The following is a 16,641-nucleotide window of genomic DNA, read 5'->3' on the forward strand; positions in this document are numbered from 1 at the left end:
ATATGAGCTACAAATTAAATGCAACCAATTACTCGCAGATATAGAAAACACATGCAAATACAGAATCCCTGTAAATGCACACGGTTAAACTGAGTGGACTTCACAGTAACTGCAATATTTGAAGTCTTGTTTCTGTATTGGAGGGCTTCACCAGTGCCAGTGAATGCAATACAGTGGATGTATCTTCAACTGATTGTCTATTTGCATCTCTCCTCTTTTCTTCCCTCCATCCCACACCCCACCTTTTCGTACCACTGTTTTTGACAGATGCCTTGCTGCTGGTCGCACAGAGGCTGGAGGGACCTTTCAACATTGAATCTGTCATGGAGCCTATTGATGTCAAGATTTCAGAGGCCATCATGAATATGCAAGAGAACAGTGCCCAGGTCTCCTTCAGGGTATGTCAATTAGGTTTATTCCCTAAAGTAACACCTCAGACCGGCTGCTGAAGTCCAAGTTGAATTAAAACTGAGAGGGAAGCTTTCTTGAAGTCATACAGGGCTGTGTCCAAGGTGTGTAGTACAACACATGCTAATTATTTCCAACTTTAGGTCTTGAGGTTGAATTATATGTTTTAATTTTGGTCAGATAACCTTAGTTCAACTAACAGTAGTTAATGTGATTCCTGTGTTTTACTGCATTTTTCTTTGCCCACAAAATTGTAGTCAGAAAGAAATAAAAATGTAGGTGGTTGTGAATTTTTTGTTTCTGCCTACGCAGTTTTGGATGCCTGTTCTTATTCGAAGCTAAATGCTCCGTTGGCTTTTCCGATGCAACAGATGCAGTTTTGTTATGGTTTTAAGTATATGTGGTATTTTCCCAAAAGGCCATAAAAATGTAACTCTATCATCTTAAATAGCATTGGTTAAAACTCCTAGTTTAATTTTCTATCAACATGGTTACCTCAACTTGATGAAAAGCACTGTTAAAAATGCTTCATAAGACCTTAACAAAACAGGATGGTTTTTTTTCTTCTATTTTCCGCTTCCCAAGTCATTTAAACCCTTGACAATTGGGTGCCCATGTTTTTGTAATTGCAGGTTTTTCAAGGCTGTGGCCAGCCCAAACCCGCAGGAATGACTAGGTCTACCCGCGGTGTTTCGGATGTGTTCAGCGCTCGCTTCAGGCCCTACAGCCCAGAGGAGCGCCCCACCACTGCAGCTGGCACAAGCTTAGACAGACTGGTAAGGACACTGAGTCAGTGCTGCTGTTTTCAGGCAGACGCTGCTTCAGTGTAAACATCATTTGTCTCTCTGACTTGACACCGTTGATTAAAGCTGTAGATTTGCCGTTGTAAGCCCCTGGAGCCGGAAATTAATTCTTTGTACTTGTCCTCCATTCAGGCGCCTCTATCGATTTGTGTTTGTTAACGAATCAACAGCTTTACCCCAAGAGGGCAGTGGAAGGTGTGCTGCGTTCAGTGCCCTTCTCATCTCTGTGTACTTGGCAAACAGAAAAGAAAGGGATGAAAGAATAGATGGATAGATTTTGTGAGGCTCACCATAGCAATTGTTTGCTGCGAAGCACACCTTTATTTTCTATCAGATTAGCTCTATGTTTGTTGGATTTGATCTTGATACATGGATTTCCATCTCAAACAACCTTGAAACCTAAAATGCTGCATCAGGGTAAAGGTTAACACGGAGCTGACAGACCAATTCAGCTGAGAGACAGTTCTCATCATGGATTACCTTTGCAGCCACTCTGCCCTTCCTTTCCGTGTTTAGAGCTGCTTATATCAGAAACCAACAAAATATGTTTTTTCCTTTAATGACCTTTGAAAAGTAGCAAATATGACTAATTCAGTTTAGCGGGAAGCTGTCTCGCCCACATAGTTTCAAACATGCTAATCCTAGCATTGTGTCAGGTTAATAATGTGTTCTTTAGTTAATGAATACATCATTTGAACAGCAGCATTTTTTGCCATCTGGTTTTTGGAATCCCATAACAATTGACTAATTATGTGTTTTATTCAATGCTAATTAAACACATCTAATTTATTTCCCACACATTTGTTACGTCTCATATACAGCAGTTGCCTTTTTAGTGTTGTATGTCCGTCAATGATTTCTTCCACCTACACTGAATTAATTAAGACTTTCTGTTTCCCTGCCTTTATGCTGCAAACCAGAGGATTGTTTGGAAAGCGATGCAACACAGCGTAAGGTTCAATGTTTTATAATCATTACAGTTGTTGTTTTCTTTGCTGGGATTATTGTCTACAACTGTTTTATGCAATGTGTCAAAACACAAATGATGTTTTAATATTGTGTGGTTGGGGATACGTAGAAATGTGTTCTCGCTGTTAGAGATTACAGCAAACAAACACTGTGACCTGTAAATGTCACTCGTAGTCTCATTTCCATTCCACAAAAGGTCAGTGTCACCTAGTCTCATAAAGTTTCCTACTTAGGAGCATTTTCTTTGTAATTTATTAGGGGATCTACTTCAGGAACAAGCCAGACCTCGATTATAGCGGCTGCGGTGTAATATATCATCAGAGTATCAGCTGTTAAACACGGTAGTTTACAGTCGAGCCGCTTACACCACAGGAATTGTTGAACACAAGCCATGGGGTTCTACGATTCCACTCTGCATGTCTAACACAAAACCTTTGTCAAAAACCACATCTATTCTAGACACATCCCCGACGAAGACCTTTATTCTCTTAGCTAATAGAGCCTCGAGGAAGCCAACCAATCAGCAGATGACCGGCTCCGTCAGAAATGGCAGAGGAGAGAGCTGTGAAGAGTTGGTGGGGGAGTGTTGAAACCAGCATCTGCTGTAATGGTACAGTGAAGTGGGAGCTTCAGACTGCTCATGAATAACTGGGCAATTAGCCTGGAGATTCACACAAGATGAAGCTCAGCGACAGGAGCTTGTTTTTACATGCCATAACTAGAACAGTATACCTGAGCAGCAAATGATATCATCAACATCCCTGTGCTCGCAGAATGCTGATCGTGGTAGACACAGCAAGCTGCAATTCGTGACTCTTTGTAATATGCTGTAATGGGGGGGAAGTATGGTTCATGGTAGGAAAAAGTAAATAGTTGGTTCCTTTGTTTTCTCAGTCCGGCTCCAGTCCATCATTACCGCTGCAGTCAGGTGTCAGCTAAACATCAAAGCAGAGCATCGTTAGCATTGGTTTGCAGGCTTGATCCCATTGACGTATATTCACTTTGGTTTAAGCTCTGTTTTTCTTTGTCTGCTAATTACTGACAGCATATCTGACTCTTTAGCTGTTAAATGCCCCGCAATGTTCACAAAGTATCTCAAAGTATGCTCTTTTGCTGGAGCAACCTTGTAGAGAACTGTGGATAATTAAAGCCTTTGTTCATTGTAAACCATTGCCTGGTGCACAATAGGGTTAATTCATACAATTAAGTTAGTGTGTTATATGAGAGTGTTACTCTGTAGCATTAATGAAAACTGGTATGCTGAGTGCTTGTGTGGTTATATTTTGTGGTTTCAGTAAATGAACAGTACTAGTCAGCATTTAGTTTTCTAAACTAAAGATGATAAAACATATTATACGATAGTGAAATATAACCTTTATCTTTTTAATGAATCACGTTGTGGTAATAATAAACAACTTAAATGGCAGCTGTGGTTTGCTGAGCTGACATTGAATTACAAAAAAAGATCTAAGGCCCTCTTCTGGCAATATGTCGACAGCCCATTCCAGGGTGCTTCTTTACTCTTGTTTGAACCTTTTAAACTGTTTGACATTTTCTTTTTGATAGCACTGAATTACGAGAGTTGAAATCATACAGTATGATGTGTATAGATACCAGATTTGTCACAAATTGTAAAGCACTTACTCATCACTGTACCCTGTATGCCAAGGCAGGTTTGCCATCACTTACTGTAAAGAGGCTCAGTCATTGGTACGCGTTTATTTATAAAGCTATGTTGGGTAAACTCCCGTATTATATCTGCTCTCTGATAACACAGAGAGTTGCAAGCAGCTATTGTCTGAGATCTCATGATGTAGTCTTGTTAGGTGTGCCAAGAGCAAGGACTGTCTTAGGTAAGACAGCTTTTATGTGCGCAGCTCCACTTGCTTGGAACAATCTTCAGCAAGAAATGAAACTGAGCAATCTCATTCCTCTGCATGTTTTTAAAGCTAGGCTAAATGAAATGCTTGTTGATACTATGGGCACTTGTAAATGTCTATAACTATGTAAATGTATCCTGTAAATATAATGTATGATGTCCTTTATTGTTTTATGTTTCATGTGGAACCTATATGCTGCAGGTCTCCCTTGAAAAAGAGATCTATGATCTCAAGGGACCAATCTGATTAAATAAAGGTTTGAAATGAAATGACACACATCTGCTGTGAAGTCACTCTTGCAGCTTACCTCAAGCTGTGAAATATGTCACACAATAACATTGAACATATTGCAGACAAGCAAAGGCGTGGCAGGAACACACAGAAACATGTCCTAATGCTCAAATGGCTAGTTCACATGAGGAAGTCTTAAGGAAGTTTCCACTACACCTTGAAAACTTGAGAAAAAGCGCACTAATGGACTTTTTACAAAAGATGTAGTACAATGAGTCAGGCAACATGCTAAATATATCAGTTTAATAAACACAGCATGGTCTTCCTAATAACTGGTAATTGAGTGTGTGACAATACCAAAATCATGTCTTTCCACATGATTATGTTTTAACTCTTGATCACTTGAAGCCTGCACTGAGTGGTCTGAGGTCACATTAGCTAATTAAGAGACTGAGGTGTTGTGGACTAATCAGTAGACACTCATCATATTCATGATTTAAAGGTGCCATCAGGTACCTGGAGGCAAGCATTTTCTGCTGATTTGACTCAAGTTGCATCCGGATACATGCTATTTATTGTTTGGCGGATACCCAAAGAGGTGAGTAGTGGCAGGCATCACATGCATTTCCCTTAGCAGGTGGTTGGGTGGCTTGTATATATCCAGTGTGGACTAAATCCTGAAGTTCAGATGCAGGTTTTGAGCAGGTGTTGGGGCTTGTTACAGAAATATCACAAACATACCATCATTTATAGGGACTTTTTGTCAGTGACGAAGCAGCTGCTGCCTGTTATTTTCTCATGCCTCTACTGTATGCTGTACGCTCGGAGTAGCTGTGAAGGTGTTAGTCTGCTTACCCATGCCATCACTAATATGACAGCATTTATGTTTTATAGTTTGTCTTGTAGCAGACATGACTGGGTACATCTGTGTTGTGCCGTCCACATTTACAATCGGGCACAACATAATTAACCGTGACAGCGACAGCCTTGTGAAAGAAGGCAATTTTTAAAGTGTCATTTCATTATAACTTCTTGTCTGGATTGACCCAACGTTTCAGAGTCAAACAATGTGCAAGGGAAGGCAGGGAGAGCCTGCATTCATTTATTTTGTTGCCTATGGAGAAACCTGGAGGAGCGAGCCTACCTCCAGCTCAATGAGCCACGACTGTTTAATTGCCTGACATTCTGTCAGAGCACACACGCTCAAAGCTCTTAGAGAAATGGAGATTTGAAAGTCCAAAGAGGGGATAAAGGAACAACAGACTGTCAGGCTCAGAAGCGCATTATAGATAAGAGGTGGAGCTTTTCATTTGACATTTGTAACAAGTTTGGTTCAGTGCAATTTAGTGTAGTTGTATTGGTCCTTTTTGTCTCCCTTGTGTTGTACAAGGTTAACTTTTTATCAGCATGGTTATATAAACAAAGGCGAGACAGAAAAAAAGACGAGACTGTAGAAAGAGACTGTGGGGGACAATGATTGTCGAGAATGAATCCTTTGATTTACAGCTGTATGTCTGTTAACAGCAATAAACCTTCTTTACAGAGGATACTTTTTAAAAGTCGATCAGATGTGCTTTGGAAAAAAAGGATGTCTGCATCATCAGGGATTACAAGGTTATTAATATACACACTCTTCGCTTATTACTAATTAATGAAACCCAAGTCCTCAGATAGCTGATCCAACGTCTCTGATCTATTTGGAAAGCTCTTTCACTAAGGCTTGGTCAGTTCACTTGTGTGTATGTCTAAGACTGGTTGGGGTTTTACGGAATCAAACTTAAAAAAATATCTGGAAGTTTTCAAAGAACGAGATTGATTTAGACAATTTTTACTTGTTTGACTTTTATGTTACAAAACAACAGAAACTCTAAGAGGCAAGGTGAACATGTTTTTACTTTGCATGCATTGTTCACTGTTGGCCATGGTTCATCTAATAAGTAGGAGATATCCATGCTTGGAAAGGTTTTCGTCGACAGATCTCGTCCTCGTTGGCTGTGTAGCGACTCTAATTCAGACCCCTGTTCCGAGCTATTGTCGCTGTCATATTTGCAAAATGCATGCATTGCGCCCTCAGTTAAATATGTTGCAGCCTCAGTTGAAATGTGATTAGTAATGTCAAGCACAAGGTTTTTGATCCTAGGCTGAAAGACTGTGTGTGGGCGTCTCTATGCACACTATTTTGGTTTATGTATGTGCAGCAACGCAAATGGCAAAAGGATTACATGAAGGTGAATTGAGATGATGGGGTGAGGTGATTGTTAAATACTCAGCAAGTCACATCTCAAGGATCTGAAACAACTGTGGCAATTACAATCAAAGGTCTACAAGAAATAAACAAAGGGAAAGCATTACCTCAGGAAATGTTGGAAGGTTCTGAGCATCAACATGAATGCACAGAGAAAGATGGATTTGGATTTTGCATCGGTTACTAGGCGAGTGAGGATATAAATAAATGAAAAAAGACATTTGTATCGTGTATTCAAATACACACCATGCCCGCATTTATAAACTCATTTGTCCAAATCCACTGAAAAAACAAACGCTTGGTAAAGATTTATTACCTCCAATTATTTCAGTACCCAGGACAGTGACACTTCTACACTGGCACCCGCTACACACACACAACAAACACCGCTATCTGTCTGAGAATAAGCAATAACAATTAATTTTGATGCACAATGAATAATGTGGGATTACCATTCCTAATTTTGTTTGGTTGTTATTTGGTTGTTTTTAGGGTATTGCATAGGATCAAGAAAATAATCTAAGAAACGCTGCACTGCACAACTGATTTAAACATCGATTACCAACGTATTCAATATCAGCATGACATTTATTTGTTGAGGATATTTTGTCTTATCTTTTGTTTGTCTCCAGCACATTGTAATGAATTGTTATGAATAGCAGTATTAAGTATGCCTCCATCAGCCGTCTGACTGTTGCTTGCCTTTAACTCTCAACGCGCCTAGCGTAAATAGAGAAGTGTGTTCACTCTTTGTTCAGTGAAGGCCCTGTCCATGGTGCTGAATCTGGGGGGATTTGCCCTTTGTGACCTTACACAAAGCAATATGTTGACCTATTTTGCTGTTATTTTAAAATCTCCAAGTCGATATCAAATCCTGAGAGGTTTACATCCCCCGCCCAGGCCATTTGATGTAGGCAGTTACAAAATTACATTTGACTACTGCCTCTGAAGGTTTCTGTAGACAACTTCTCAGTTAAACAAAGTCTTCTCACAACAACTACTTTCCCAAAATTGAGGCAAAACAAGATAAAACACAATGATTAATTAAGTACAATAATAGGGGATTTTTATATTCCAAATGTTTCCAAACCTGATTTTTATCAAACGGTTTGTATGTTCAATCTTATTTTCGTCTGCGTCTTTTCAAATCTAATATTTTCCTTGTTTGGTTTGTTTTCTGTGCTCACAACTCTAACCACTTTAATGTATTTGAAGAACAAACATACAGTACCATGACAAAAAAACCCACAGATGAACATTTAACATCCTGTTACACGGTCCAGCTAAAGTATATACTAAGTTTCAACGTAGTCTTATTGTGGCTTCTTAGATATAATTGTTAACAAATTATAGCTTCCTTTTCATCTGTGTAGATATATTTAACCCTGCCTTTCTCTGCCGTTCCTTCTCTCCCTGCCCGTCTCCCCCGTGGAGATTTTTCGTACTTTTGGCAAAAGTAAACACTGTTGGAATCCAAAGTCAACAATCACCAGTGGCTTTCTACCATGCATTCAGGAATACACCCCAAGGTTAGTCTAAACTTGCCACATAAATTCCTAACTGCTGCCACAAAAGAACACTTACATAATATTATAAGGAAAATGGTCTTCATGGAAACTGCTGGACCTCGTGGTTTCAAACATTGAGTCACACAATAAATGAGAGAGGTCGCTTGAGGAAAACCCAAGTAAACAGAACATGATGCATTTGCTTGTCTTTTGAAATACTGCATATGTTTACTCCATATCTAATGTTAGAATAAAGCAGTTAAACTTGGTTGAACTTCTTTCCTTTTTGATACAGAATGGCCAAACCTTGGTTATATCATAAATCATGTGCTTTCATAAATGTCTTATACTCAGATTGAAGGTGAGCAGAGAAAGTTTCCCTTCTTTAGCAGATTAATGTGGAAACAGCCTTCTAGTGCACATACATCATTCTGCCCAGAGAAGGTCAAACATCCAAGTGAGATAAACATATTTTTGAGCCGAGTTAGACTTTATAGAAAATAACCAAAAGCGACCTCTTACTGTGACATTAGATCAAGGGCAGTTTGATGTGTGTCTAATGCCAAGGTGTGCTACCTGCCTTATCATACCAATGTGCCAATGTCAGTAGTTGGTTCAAGACCGATAGACAATCACTCTGTCCTTTGGGCTAGTCTTTTCAGTAAGAAAGGTGGCGCCATGGTGGATCAATGCTTAGAATTGCTGCCTTACAGCAAGAAAGTTTTTGCACTTAAATCTTGGTTTTCTCCCTGTTTCTTTCTTTTGGTACTCCATGCCAACCATGCAGGTCAATACACTTTTGTTAAGTGTGACTGTGGTACTGCCTGTCTGTGTGTGTTAGCATTGTGAGAGACCAGGGATGTGCCTGGGGGTTTTTCTCTTAGTTAGCTCCAGCCTTCCGTGACTCTGGTAAGTGTGTGAAAAGTGTGGAAAAGGGGCACAAATGCAGTTTTTCAGCTTGGTAAGGTGCGAGTGAACTCATTATTTATCAGACTGAACTGTTTTTTTATTGTATATGCTTTGTTGTAGAAACTCGAACATCTCTTTTAGTCTCTGCTCACTTTTATTTAAAGAAATGTTATTCATGTTAATTTAGTCCTTGTAATAGTATAACATAAAGTAAAACCGAATATTCATACGGACAATCTCTCTCATTCTTTGCCATGTTCAGTAGGAAACATCCGTCTGTGGTTGGTAAAGTCAGTTGTCAGTAGAAAAGCACAACCGCTCCGTTCCCAAAACTTTGACCCTGGCATTACATTCCTACCGTCCAGGAACATGTCAACTGTTACATTCTTGTGTTGGATCCAGCGTAATGGAAGCAAAGTGGGCCTATCCACAGCTCCTTTCTCAGAGTTGTTGTATTTACTGAATCTTGCCCAAACCATGCAATTATGTGGATTCCACAGATTCTAACAAAACTCGTACTTTTTCTAAGACCACACAAAAATAAATAGTCTAGAAATGCACATGTGGCCTGATACTTCAGCCAGGCATTGTTTGAGCGTAAATTAAACAATCCCCTCGGTTATGGCTGGCACTCGAGTGTAAATATTTGCTCTGAAATTACAACCTGACAAATACCACATATAACTTTAAATGTAAATCACCTTTCAGCAGAAACAAGTTTGGTCTGGCGTCTTGATGATTTATCACTGAAGCAATGTGGGAAACAAACATGGATTGAAATGGTTATTGCTTCTTGGTGGTATTATGGAAGGACATTTCTCTTACTTTTTCCACGCAGGATCATTGTGCTTTTCAAGCTAACTTCATATGAAGTACACACTAGTCATGCTTTTATACACCACATTCAGATACATTTCACATATTGCTAAAGGATTTGGCATACTGAATAAGCCTCTTTGTTTTTTGTTCCCACACAGCACTGATAGTACAGTACTGTATGTTCTCTTTTTCAACAACCAACACGCTGAAGCATTATCCACTTATTCTGTATCTACTGACTCAGTGTCCATCACCCACACTGTCTTACGAAGACCTTTTTAAACTTGATGTCAGGTGTAATGCTCTTCTCCAGTTGAGGTAGCAGGGGCGCTTTGGTGTATTCGATGTAGGATAGACTTCAATGTACAGAATGAGAGGATTTGATTTCCTGGGAATACAATCTCTCTACCTGCAGGAACCCTGGGTTTCTCGCATTTAGTGAATTTTTCAAAATAAATTCTAATATAGTGGCTTATCTGTGGACGAGTCCTGATCGCCATCAGAGCTGTCAGAAAAAGAGAAATTTGTCAATAAATAAGAGATCAGTGTTTTTTCACCTCAAGATGGATACTCTCAAAACAAATTGCTTACATACTTCCAAATCAATATGAAATACATATAGAATAAAAATAATTTCATAATTTACGAAGAACTGTGGTGTAAGTATATTTCCTGAAATATTGGATGAACAAGGTTCAGTCTATATTTTCTATGTCACTTTGACTTGGTAAGTGTATAGGATCTGAATGCTGAAGTCGATGCGGAAACTTGTTGGATATTAACAGCTACAGCTCGAAAACATCCCTGTTGCAGGTTTATTTGGAAGAGAAAAACACGTACATGTCCGTTTTTGGTTTCATCCCAAATCCAGAATTAGGAAAGCACTAAAAGATGATCTCCAACTTATACCATGTTAACTCAGTCAGTACCACCTTCGTCTTATCATTGAGCAAGGTACCTATAACATCATTAGTTGAGATGCAAAGCTACTGGATAGCTTCCACGATATTTACAATTGTGTGTGTGTAAAGCAGGACATTAATTAAATTAAAAAGGCCAGTTTGTGTGGCTGTGTAACAATAATAATAATAATAATAATAGATTTAATTTGTTAGCGCTTTTACAGGTGCTCAAAGACGCTTTACAGATAATAGTGAAGAGAAAAGAAAAGAGAAGAAAGGAACAAAAAATAAATATATAGTTAAAGTTAAAGTCAAATAATACAAAAACAATCACACATGAAAAGCCAGATTGAAGAGGTGAGTTTTTGTGAGTTTTTTGAAGGTGGTGAGGTCAGTGCAGTCTCTGATCGGATGTGGGAGTGAGTTCCAGAGGGAGGGGGCAGCGACGGAGAAGGCTCTGTCCCCCCAGGTCCGGTGACTGATGCGGGTGGGGATGGATAGGAGGTTGGCTTCTGATGATCGGAGGCAGCGGGAAGGGGTGTGGTGGTGTAGCAGGTCTGTGAGGTAGGGGGGGGAGCCTGGTTGNAATAGCATATTTAGGAATATAGTACATTTCAGAGATTCAGGTAGCCTATAGGTAGGTAGACCTTCTGTAAACTATAACACTTTGTTTTTTAAGTATAACACAATACTTTCAAGTACATTCAGAACATTGGAAACCCTGACTATTAGAAAACATCTCTCTGTTGCTTCAGAGGCCATAACAGACTTTGTTGATTTACCAACAGTTGATTTAAAAAATCTAATCAATTTCAGTCCAACTCTCTCAATAACCTTGGCCAAAACAATAAACAGTTCAACATAAAGTGCCAGTTGCACCAACAACGTAATAAATAGTTCAACATAAAGTGTAATGTACCATTTAAAATAAAATAAAAAAGTGCCAGTGATTGACCTCAATCCCTCCTATTCTTCCAATATCCTGATGAAAAATAAAATCTCTCTGTTGCATAGGCCACTGTTTGATCAACGCGAATTGGGTGTGGGTCCTTGTACTCCGAGTCGGGCTAACTTCCACGCTAGCTGCTATAGGTTTTGCATTGAGGTGATACTTGAGGCTTGATGTGCTGCGGTGATATGCAAATTCCTTTTTGCATAATTTGCAAACAACCGTGCTCTTATCGATGCTTCCATCCGTCCGTTTTTTAAAACAAAATGTCCCATCCACGGGGCCAACCAAAGCGGTCTCATCAGCTTGTTCGTTCGTGTTTGACTATTGTTCACTGTGGTTTGTTGTTGTTTGAAGTCATGAACGTTAGTTGGTGCTCCAGTAGGCTATAATCGGTACCCCTGAAACTCATCCAGTGAGAAACGTTCCGCGGTGCAAAAATAAGTGCGATTAAAATGCGTTATTTTCTTTAAAGCGTTAATTTTTGTGTAATTAATTAATCTTAATTAACGCGTTAAAGTCCCGGCCCTAATTTAAACGTATCAGGTCCGGCTTTGAACATAGTTATCTGAATTACAGAATTATTACTGCAATAAAGTGTTTCCTGATGTACCGCACTCTATTGGGTAATCTGTAGCCATCCATCATATTGTATGCAGTGGTGGATAATAAGTATTGTAGTTAAGTAGAATTTTCATTTTTCATTTTTATGCTACCTTATACCTCGACTCCACTGCCTTTTAGAAGCCAATGTTGTACTTCTTTACTCCTCTACCAAATTACGTACAAGGGATACTTTTTGTACTTTGTATAGTGTAATTTGATGCCGATACTTTTGTAGTTTTACTAACAGTAAGTACGATTTTGAATTCAGGACTTTAACTTGTGACAGAGGATTTTTACAATGAAGTACAATATATCATTTAAATATAGCATGATAGGTCCACTTTAAGTAATACATCTGAGTACTTCCACCTCTGATTTTCTGACTGTAAAATAATTGACTTGAATCAGATAAAACTTGCTAGATCAATCACTTAATAATAACTGCGTTTCCAAGCACAGCACAGTAGTGTTCTATGAGAGCAAATCATCTCAGTCTAATCTGAATAAGACTGAGCTGTAGAAACTGGCCGGAAATCAGCCGCAAAAAAGGAAACAGATGCTAGTATTAGGAAGTACCACAGGATCTGTACTAAAACCACTAGACTCAAGGACAGTTTTATCCAACAGGACAGTTCAAATGTGCCTCTCAAATACATGTTTATAATACACTGTTCATTTGTAAATCTGTTTATAGTCTCTTCATATATAATAATATTATTTGGTATCTATTTAGACTCCTCAGTGTTTAATTCAACATACCGTTTTCTTATTTTATTTTATATGGACGTATATTTTCTTCTTATTCCTGCAACTTACCTCAAACATTTTTCTATCATCACAGAAGTTCATTGTACTTCTTCATGTCTTCACTTTCATGTTAAGTAGGTATTACATGTTGCATTGTATGGGAGCCGGAGACTCGAGATGTAGCTTTTGTACATATGACAATTTATCTTTGGATCTTAGATTAACAAAAATGAATGAAATATTACCATACCTTAAAACATGGCAGTGTCCCAGTGAGCTAGTTTGTATTATACCAGGACCCTTAAAGTGAACAGAAAGTATTCTTTATACCTGTACTTTTCGTAAAAGGGAAAAAGGTATATTAATAATAAATAATAATAATAGATTTAATTTGTTAGCGCTTTTACAGGTGCTCAAAGACGCTTTACAGATAATAGTGAAGAGAAAAGAAAAGAGAAGAAAGGAACAAAAAATAAATATATAGTTAAAGTTAAAGTCAAATAATACAAAAACAATCACACATTAAAAGCCAGATTGAAGAGGTGAGTTTTTGTGAGTTTTTTTAAGTTGGTGAGGTGATGATGAACAATGAACATATGTCTCTTTTCTTGCACACTAAATGCAACCATATGATTTCCTAGAAAGTCCACACTGCACGCTTTGCTTTGAATGGACCACAGTAACCACACTTCAACACTTAAGAAATTAGCGTTTGATCACTTCATGGTTCTTCTCATAAATGTTTTACACATCAAAACATACAGCAGACTGTTGTGGCCGTGAGCGTTGTTCTCTGATCGCATGATTAAAAAGTCAGACCTTCTGGGAGAGAACGGAGCTGTGCATGAGGATTATTAGAAAACAGAGCCCTCCCTCATTACACAGCCATCACTTTGTGTCAGTTGGTAGTGCATAATGAAATAATGTATGTGACAAACATGCAAGGTGACGTATCCCAAAGCAGCATATCTCAATCACACTGTCATAGAAGTGCATGGTGTTACTGCCATACAGCACAACAAGGCTTCATGTCTTTGATTCTGTGGTGAGATAAAGACATCACACAAGCTTAAGGTGTTAACCGGATACTTATCATATCGTTGTCATTCACAAGGTAACACAAAATAACAAGTAAACCTGTAACAAAGTCAAGCAGAATTACAAAGCTGTGGTCTCAATAATGCTTTCTGAAGAAATTGTACTTTGTATAGGCTATATGAGAATATTTTCAAACATATTTCAAATTCATATTTCATACATGCTTTTGTGATAATTAGGGAAACTATAGGAAAATACCTTTAAACCATTTCTATTGCTCACACTTTAGTCCTTTCACCACTTTCAACGCCATGTTCACGTTGCATGGAAGTAAAGATCAAATGGGAAAAGTGTTTTAGTGAATTCTAGGCCCACATTTATCAAAGTTCTGTAAAGGAAATGTAGAAAGGTTCTTTGTGACCATATAAGGATAAACATGTAGCACTTACCATGTGCATTCACTAGTAGAAACCAACCAGAAAAGAACTGAGACACAAATAATAAGGAACCTTCGAAGAGAGAAACAAAAGGAAAGAAAACTAAAGAAGGGAGGTCTGACTTCTGGTTTCCATCCTCACTCAAATAAATGACGTTAATTTAACACCCTGATTTAGTGTCAGCCAAGCTTTATGATAGGCTGTCCAATAAAGAGCTCCGATATAACATCTAAAGGTCTAGTTTTAAAAGTTTAGCCACATTTTAATGGCATTGTGTTCAAAGCAAGCTTATAATGGAAAAGTTTGACGTGTCAGATGTTAAATAGTGTTTTTGTCAGGTCAGTTTTGTATGAATTTGAATACTTGTCATATAAATGATTCTTATTCTCCATGTTAATTTCACTTCACCTTGACTGCTGTATTTATGTATTGAATAACATCTGCGTATCATCCAGGGGGGTGAGAGTGACTAGACTAACTATATGGAAATTAGCTATTGGCTCAAATCTGGAATAATTAATCTTTTCTCTTTTCTGAGATGAATGTATTTGTATGCATGGTATTTGTTCAAAGAAATACATGATAATATAAATGGAGTCTACATATAGAGTCACACATTTAAAATACTAACATAGTTTTTTTTTATCATACATTTTTTATTGCAACATCTTCAATTTACAACACAGTACAGAAGACAATTAAGGTTGCACAACATTTTGGATTAATTCAATCCCATCCCTCTATCCTACATCCCACCCACCTACCCACCCACTCCATAGCCCACCCCCCCTAACATAGTTAAATAAAAAAGAACAAATACAGAGAGAATGAAGACTTAATCTGCCCATACTCATCACATTCATTCCATAATCATTTAGCTAAAATACTATTTATTTTCATTAACCATCATCATAACTCAATCATTTCACAATTAATCCATTCTTAAAGGTGGGGTATAGGTAAGTTTGAGAAACCGGCTCGAGATACACTTTTTGTTATATTCCATGGAATGCTCTCAACATCCCGATAGCAATGAATATCTTAAGTTCTTTGACATAAAATCCATAAAAAAATGTCATCTGTGAAAGCCGTAGTAAAAAGCACGACCAATCATCTGAGCCGGCCCGGCTAAAATAACTGGATGGCCTACCTGCCTGTCAGCCTTCCATCTGTGCACACACTTATCTCGTGCCCTCATTGGTCATGTGCACGTTCGTGTGTGTTGGAGGAGGGGCTCTGTAAGGAAGTGGCAGATTTCTTCCGGCTCTGTATTTTCAAATTCTAGCGCACTCGAGCTGGTTTCTCCAAAATGACCTACCCCACCTTTAAGGTTAAATCAAAGGCCAAGTCAACCAGTGGTTTGAAGCAGGACTATCATTTTTCACATAAGAAGCTCATTGAATTATTTAAATCATGTTATGCATCGTCCCTCCTTTCTGAACGACTAATGCTGGTGCCATAAAGGCTCTGCTTCTTTTCCATATCTGTCAATACATGAATGAGGCACATAGGCCCCGTTACACTCTCTGCTGCCTGCTCTCTGGGGATCTCGGCCTGCTGATGATTGCTCTGTTCTCCACAGAGCATAGCTTCCCTTTAATCATCTCCCTTTTTCAAACTTCTTCTGTCGTGGCCTTGGGCGAATCACAAGCACAAACTCACCACTGTTTCATCAATATTCTGTCATTTCCCCCCCCGCACTGTGGGATCATTGTGTGATTAATTTTGCTCACCATGATACAACATATTGCCTTACTCTGTAGATACCACGGGACTGAACAAATGGTTTGAGGCAATCTTATGTAAAACGAGCCGCTGAGTATGCCCCACTGTTAATTGACAGTACATAAATAATACATGAGCTTCAACAACATGAAGTGATTTGTCATTTATAAAATAAAAAGATCCTGATGAGCAATTTGAAATATGGACAAAAATACTGTTTAAGCCAGTAACAGTAACTGGGCTCTAAAAACACCTGTTTATTATTTTTAATCTATCGGGCAAACACAAATATCTCTTAAATCAATGATGTAGTTTATCTTTTTCTATTTGTGCAATGCATTTTGGGGGATTATTTCTCAGTAGATTGATAACACCTGATCAAATTAGCCTAAAGAGACCAAAGTGGTTGTAATTATGCGTCTCTTTTAACAACACATCTCCTTCTATTTTTGGAACAAGCATAAT

General features: G+C 38.4%; 1 protein-coding gene across 3 annotated transcripts in view; it reads left to right on the forward strand.

Moving 5' to 3' along the window:
* Positions 1–16,641, forward strand: part of gpc6b (glypican 6b) — a 79,898-nt gene that overhangs the window by 50,093 nt on the left and 13,164 nt on the right. For 2 of the 3 annotated variants that reach the window (XR_798568.1, XM_010773539.1), the window contains exons 5-7: positions 268–398; positions 1,041–1,184; positions 2,132–2,161. Coding sequence is in view for 2 of the 3 variants with exons in the window: in XM_010773539.1 (XP_010771841.1) it covers positions 268–398; positions 1,041–1,184; positions 2,132–2,161 (305 nt within the window). In the remaining variant the exon portion in view is untranslated. The remainder of the gene's footprint in view (positions 1–267; positions 399–1,040; positions 1,185–2,131; positions 2,162–16,641) is intronic. The other variant, XM_010773541.1, reaches the window with a different exon arrangement.

This window comes from Notothenia coriiceps, unplaced genomic scaffold (genome assembly GCF_000735185.1).
Source record: "Notothenia coriiceps isolate Sejong01 unplaced genomic scaffold, NC01 NC01_scaffold00012620, whole genome shotgun sequence".
NCBI lineage: Eukaryota > Metazoa > Chordata > Actinopteri > Perciformes > Nototheniidae > Notothenia > Notothenia coriiceps.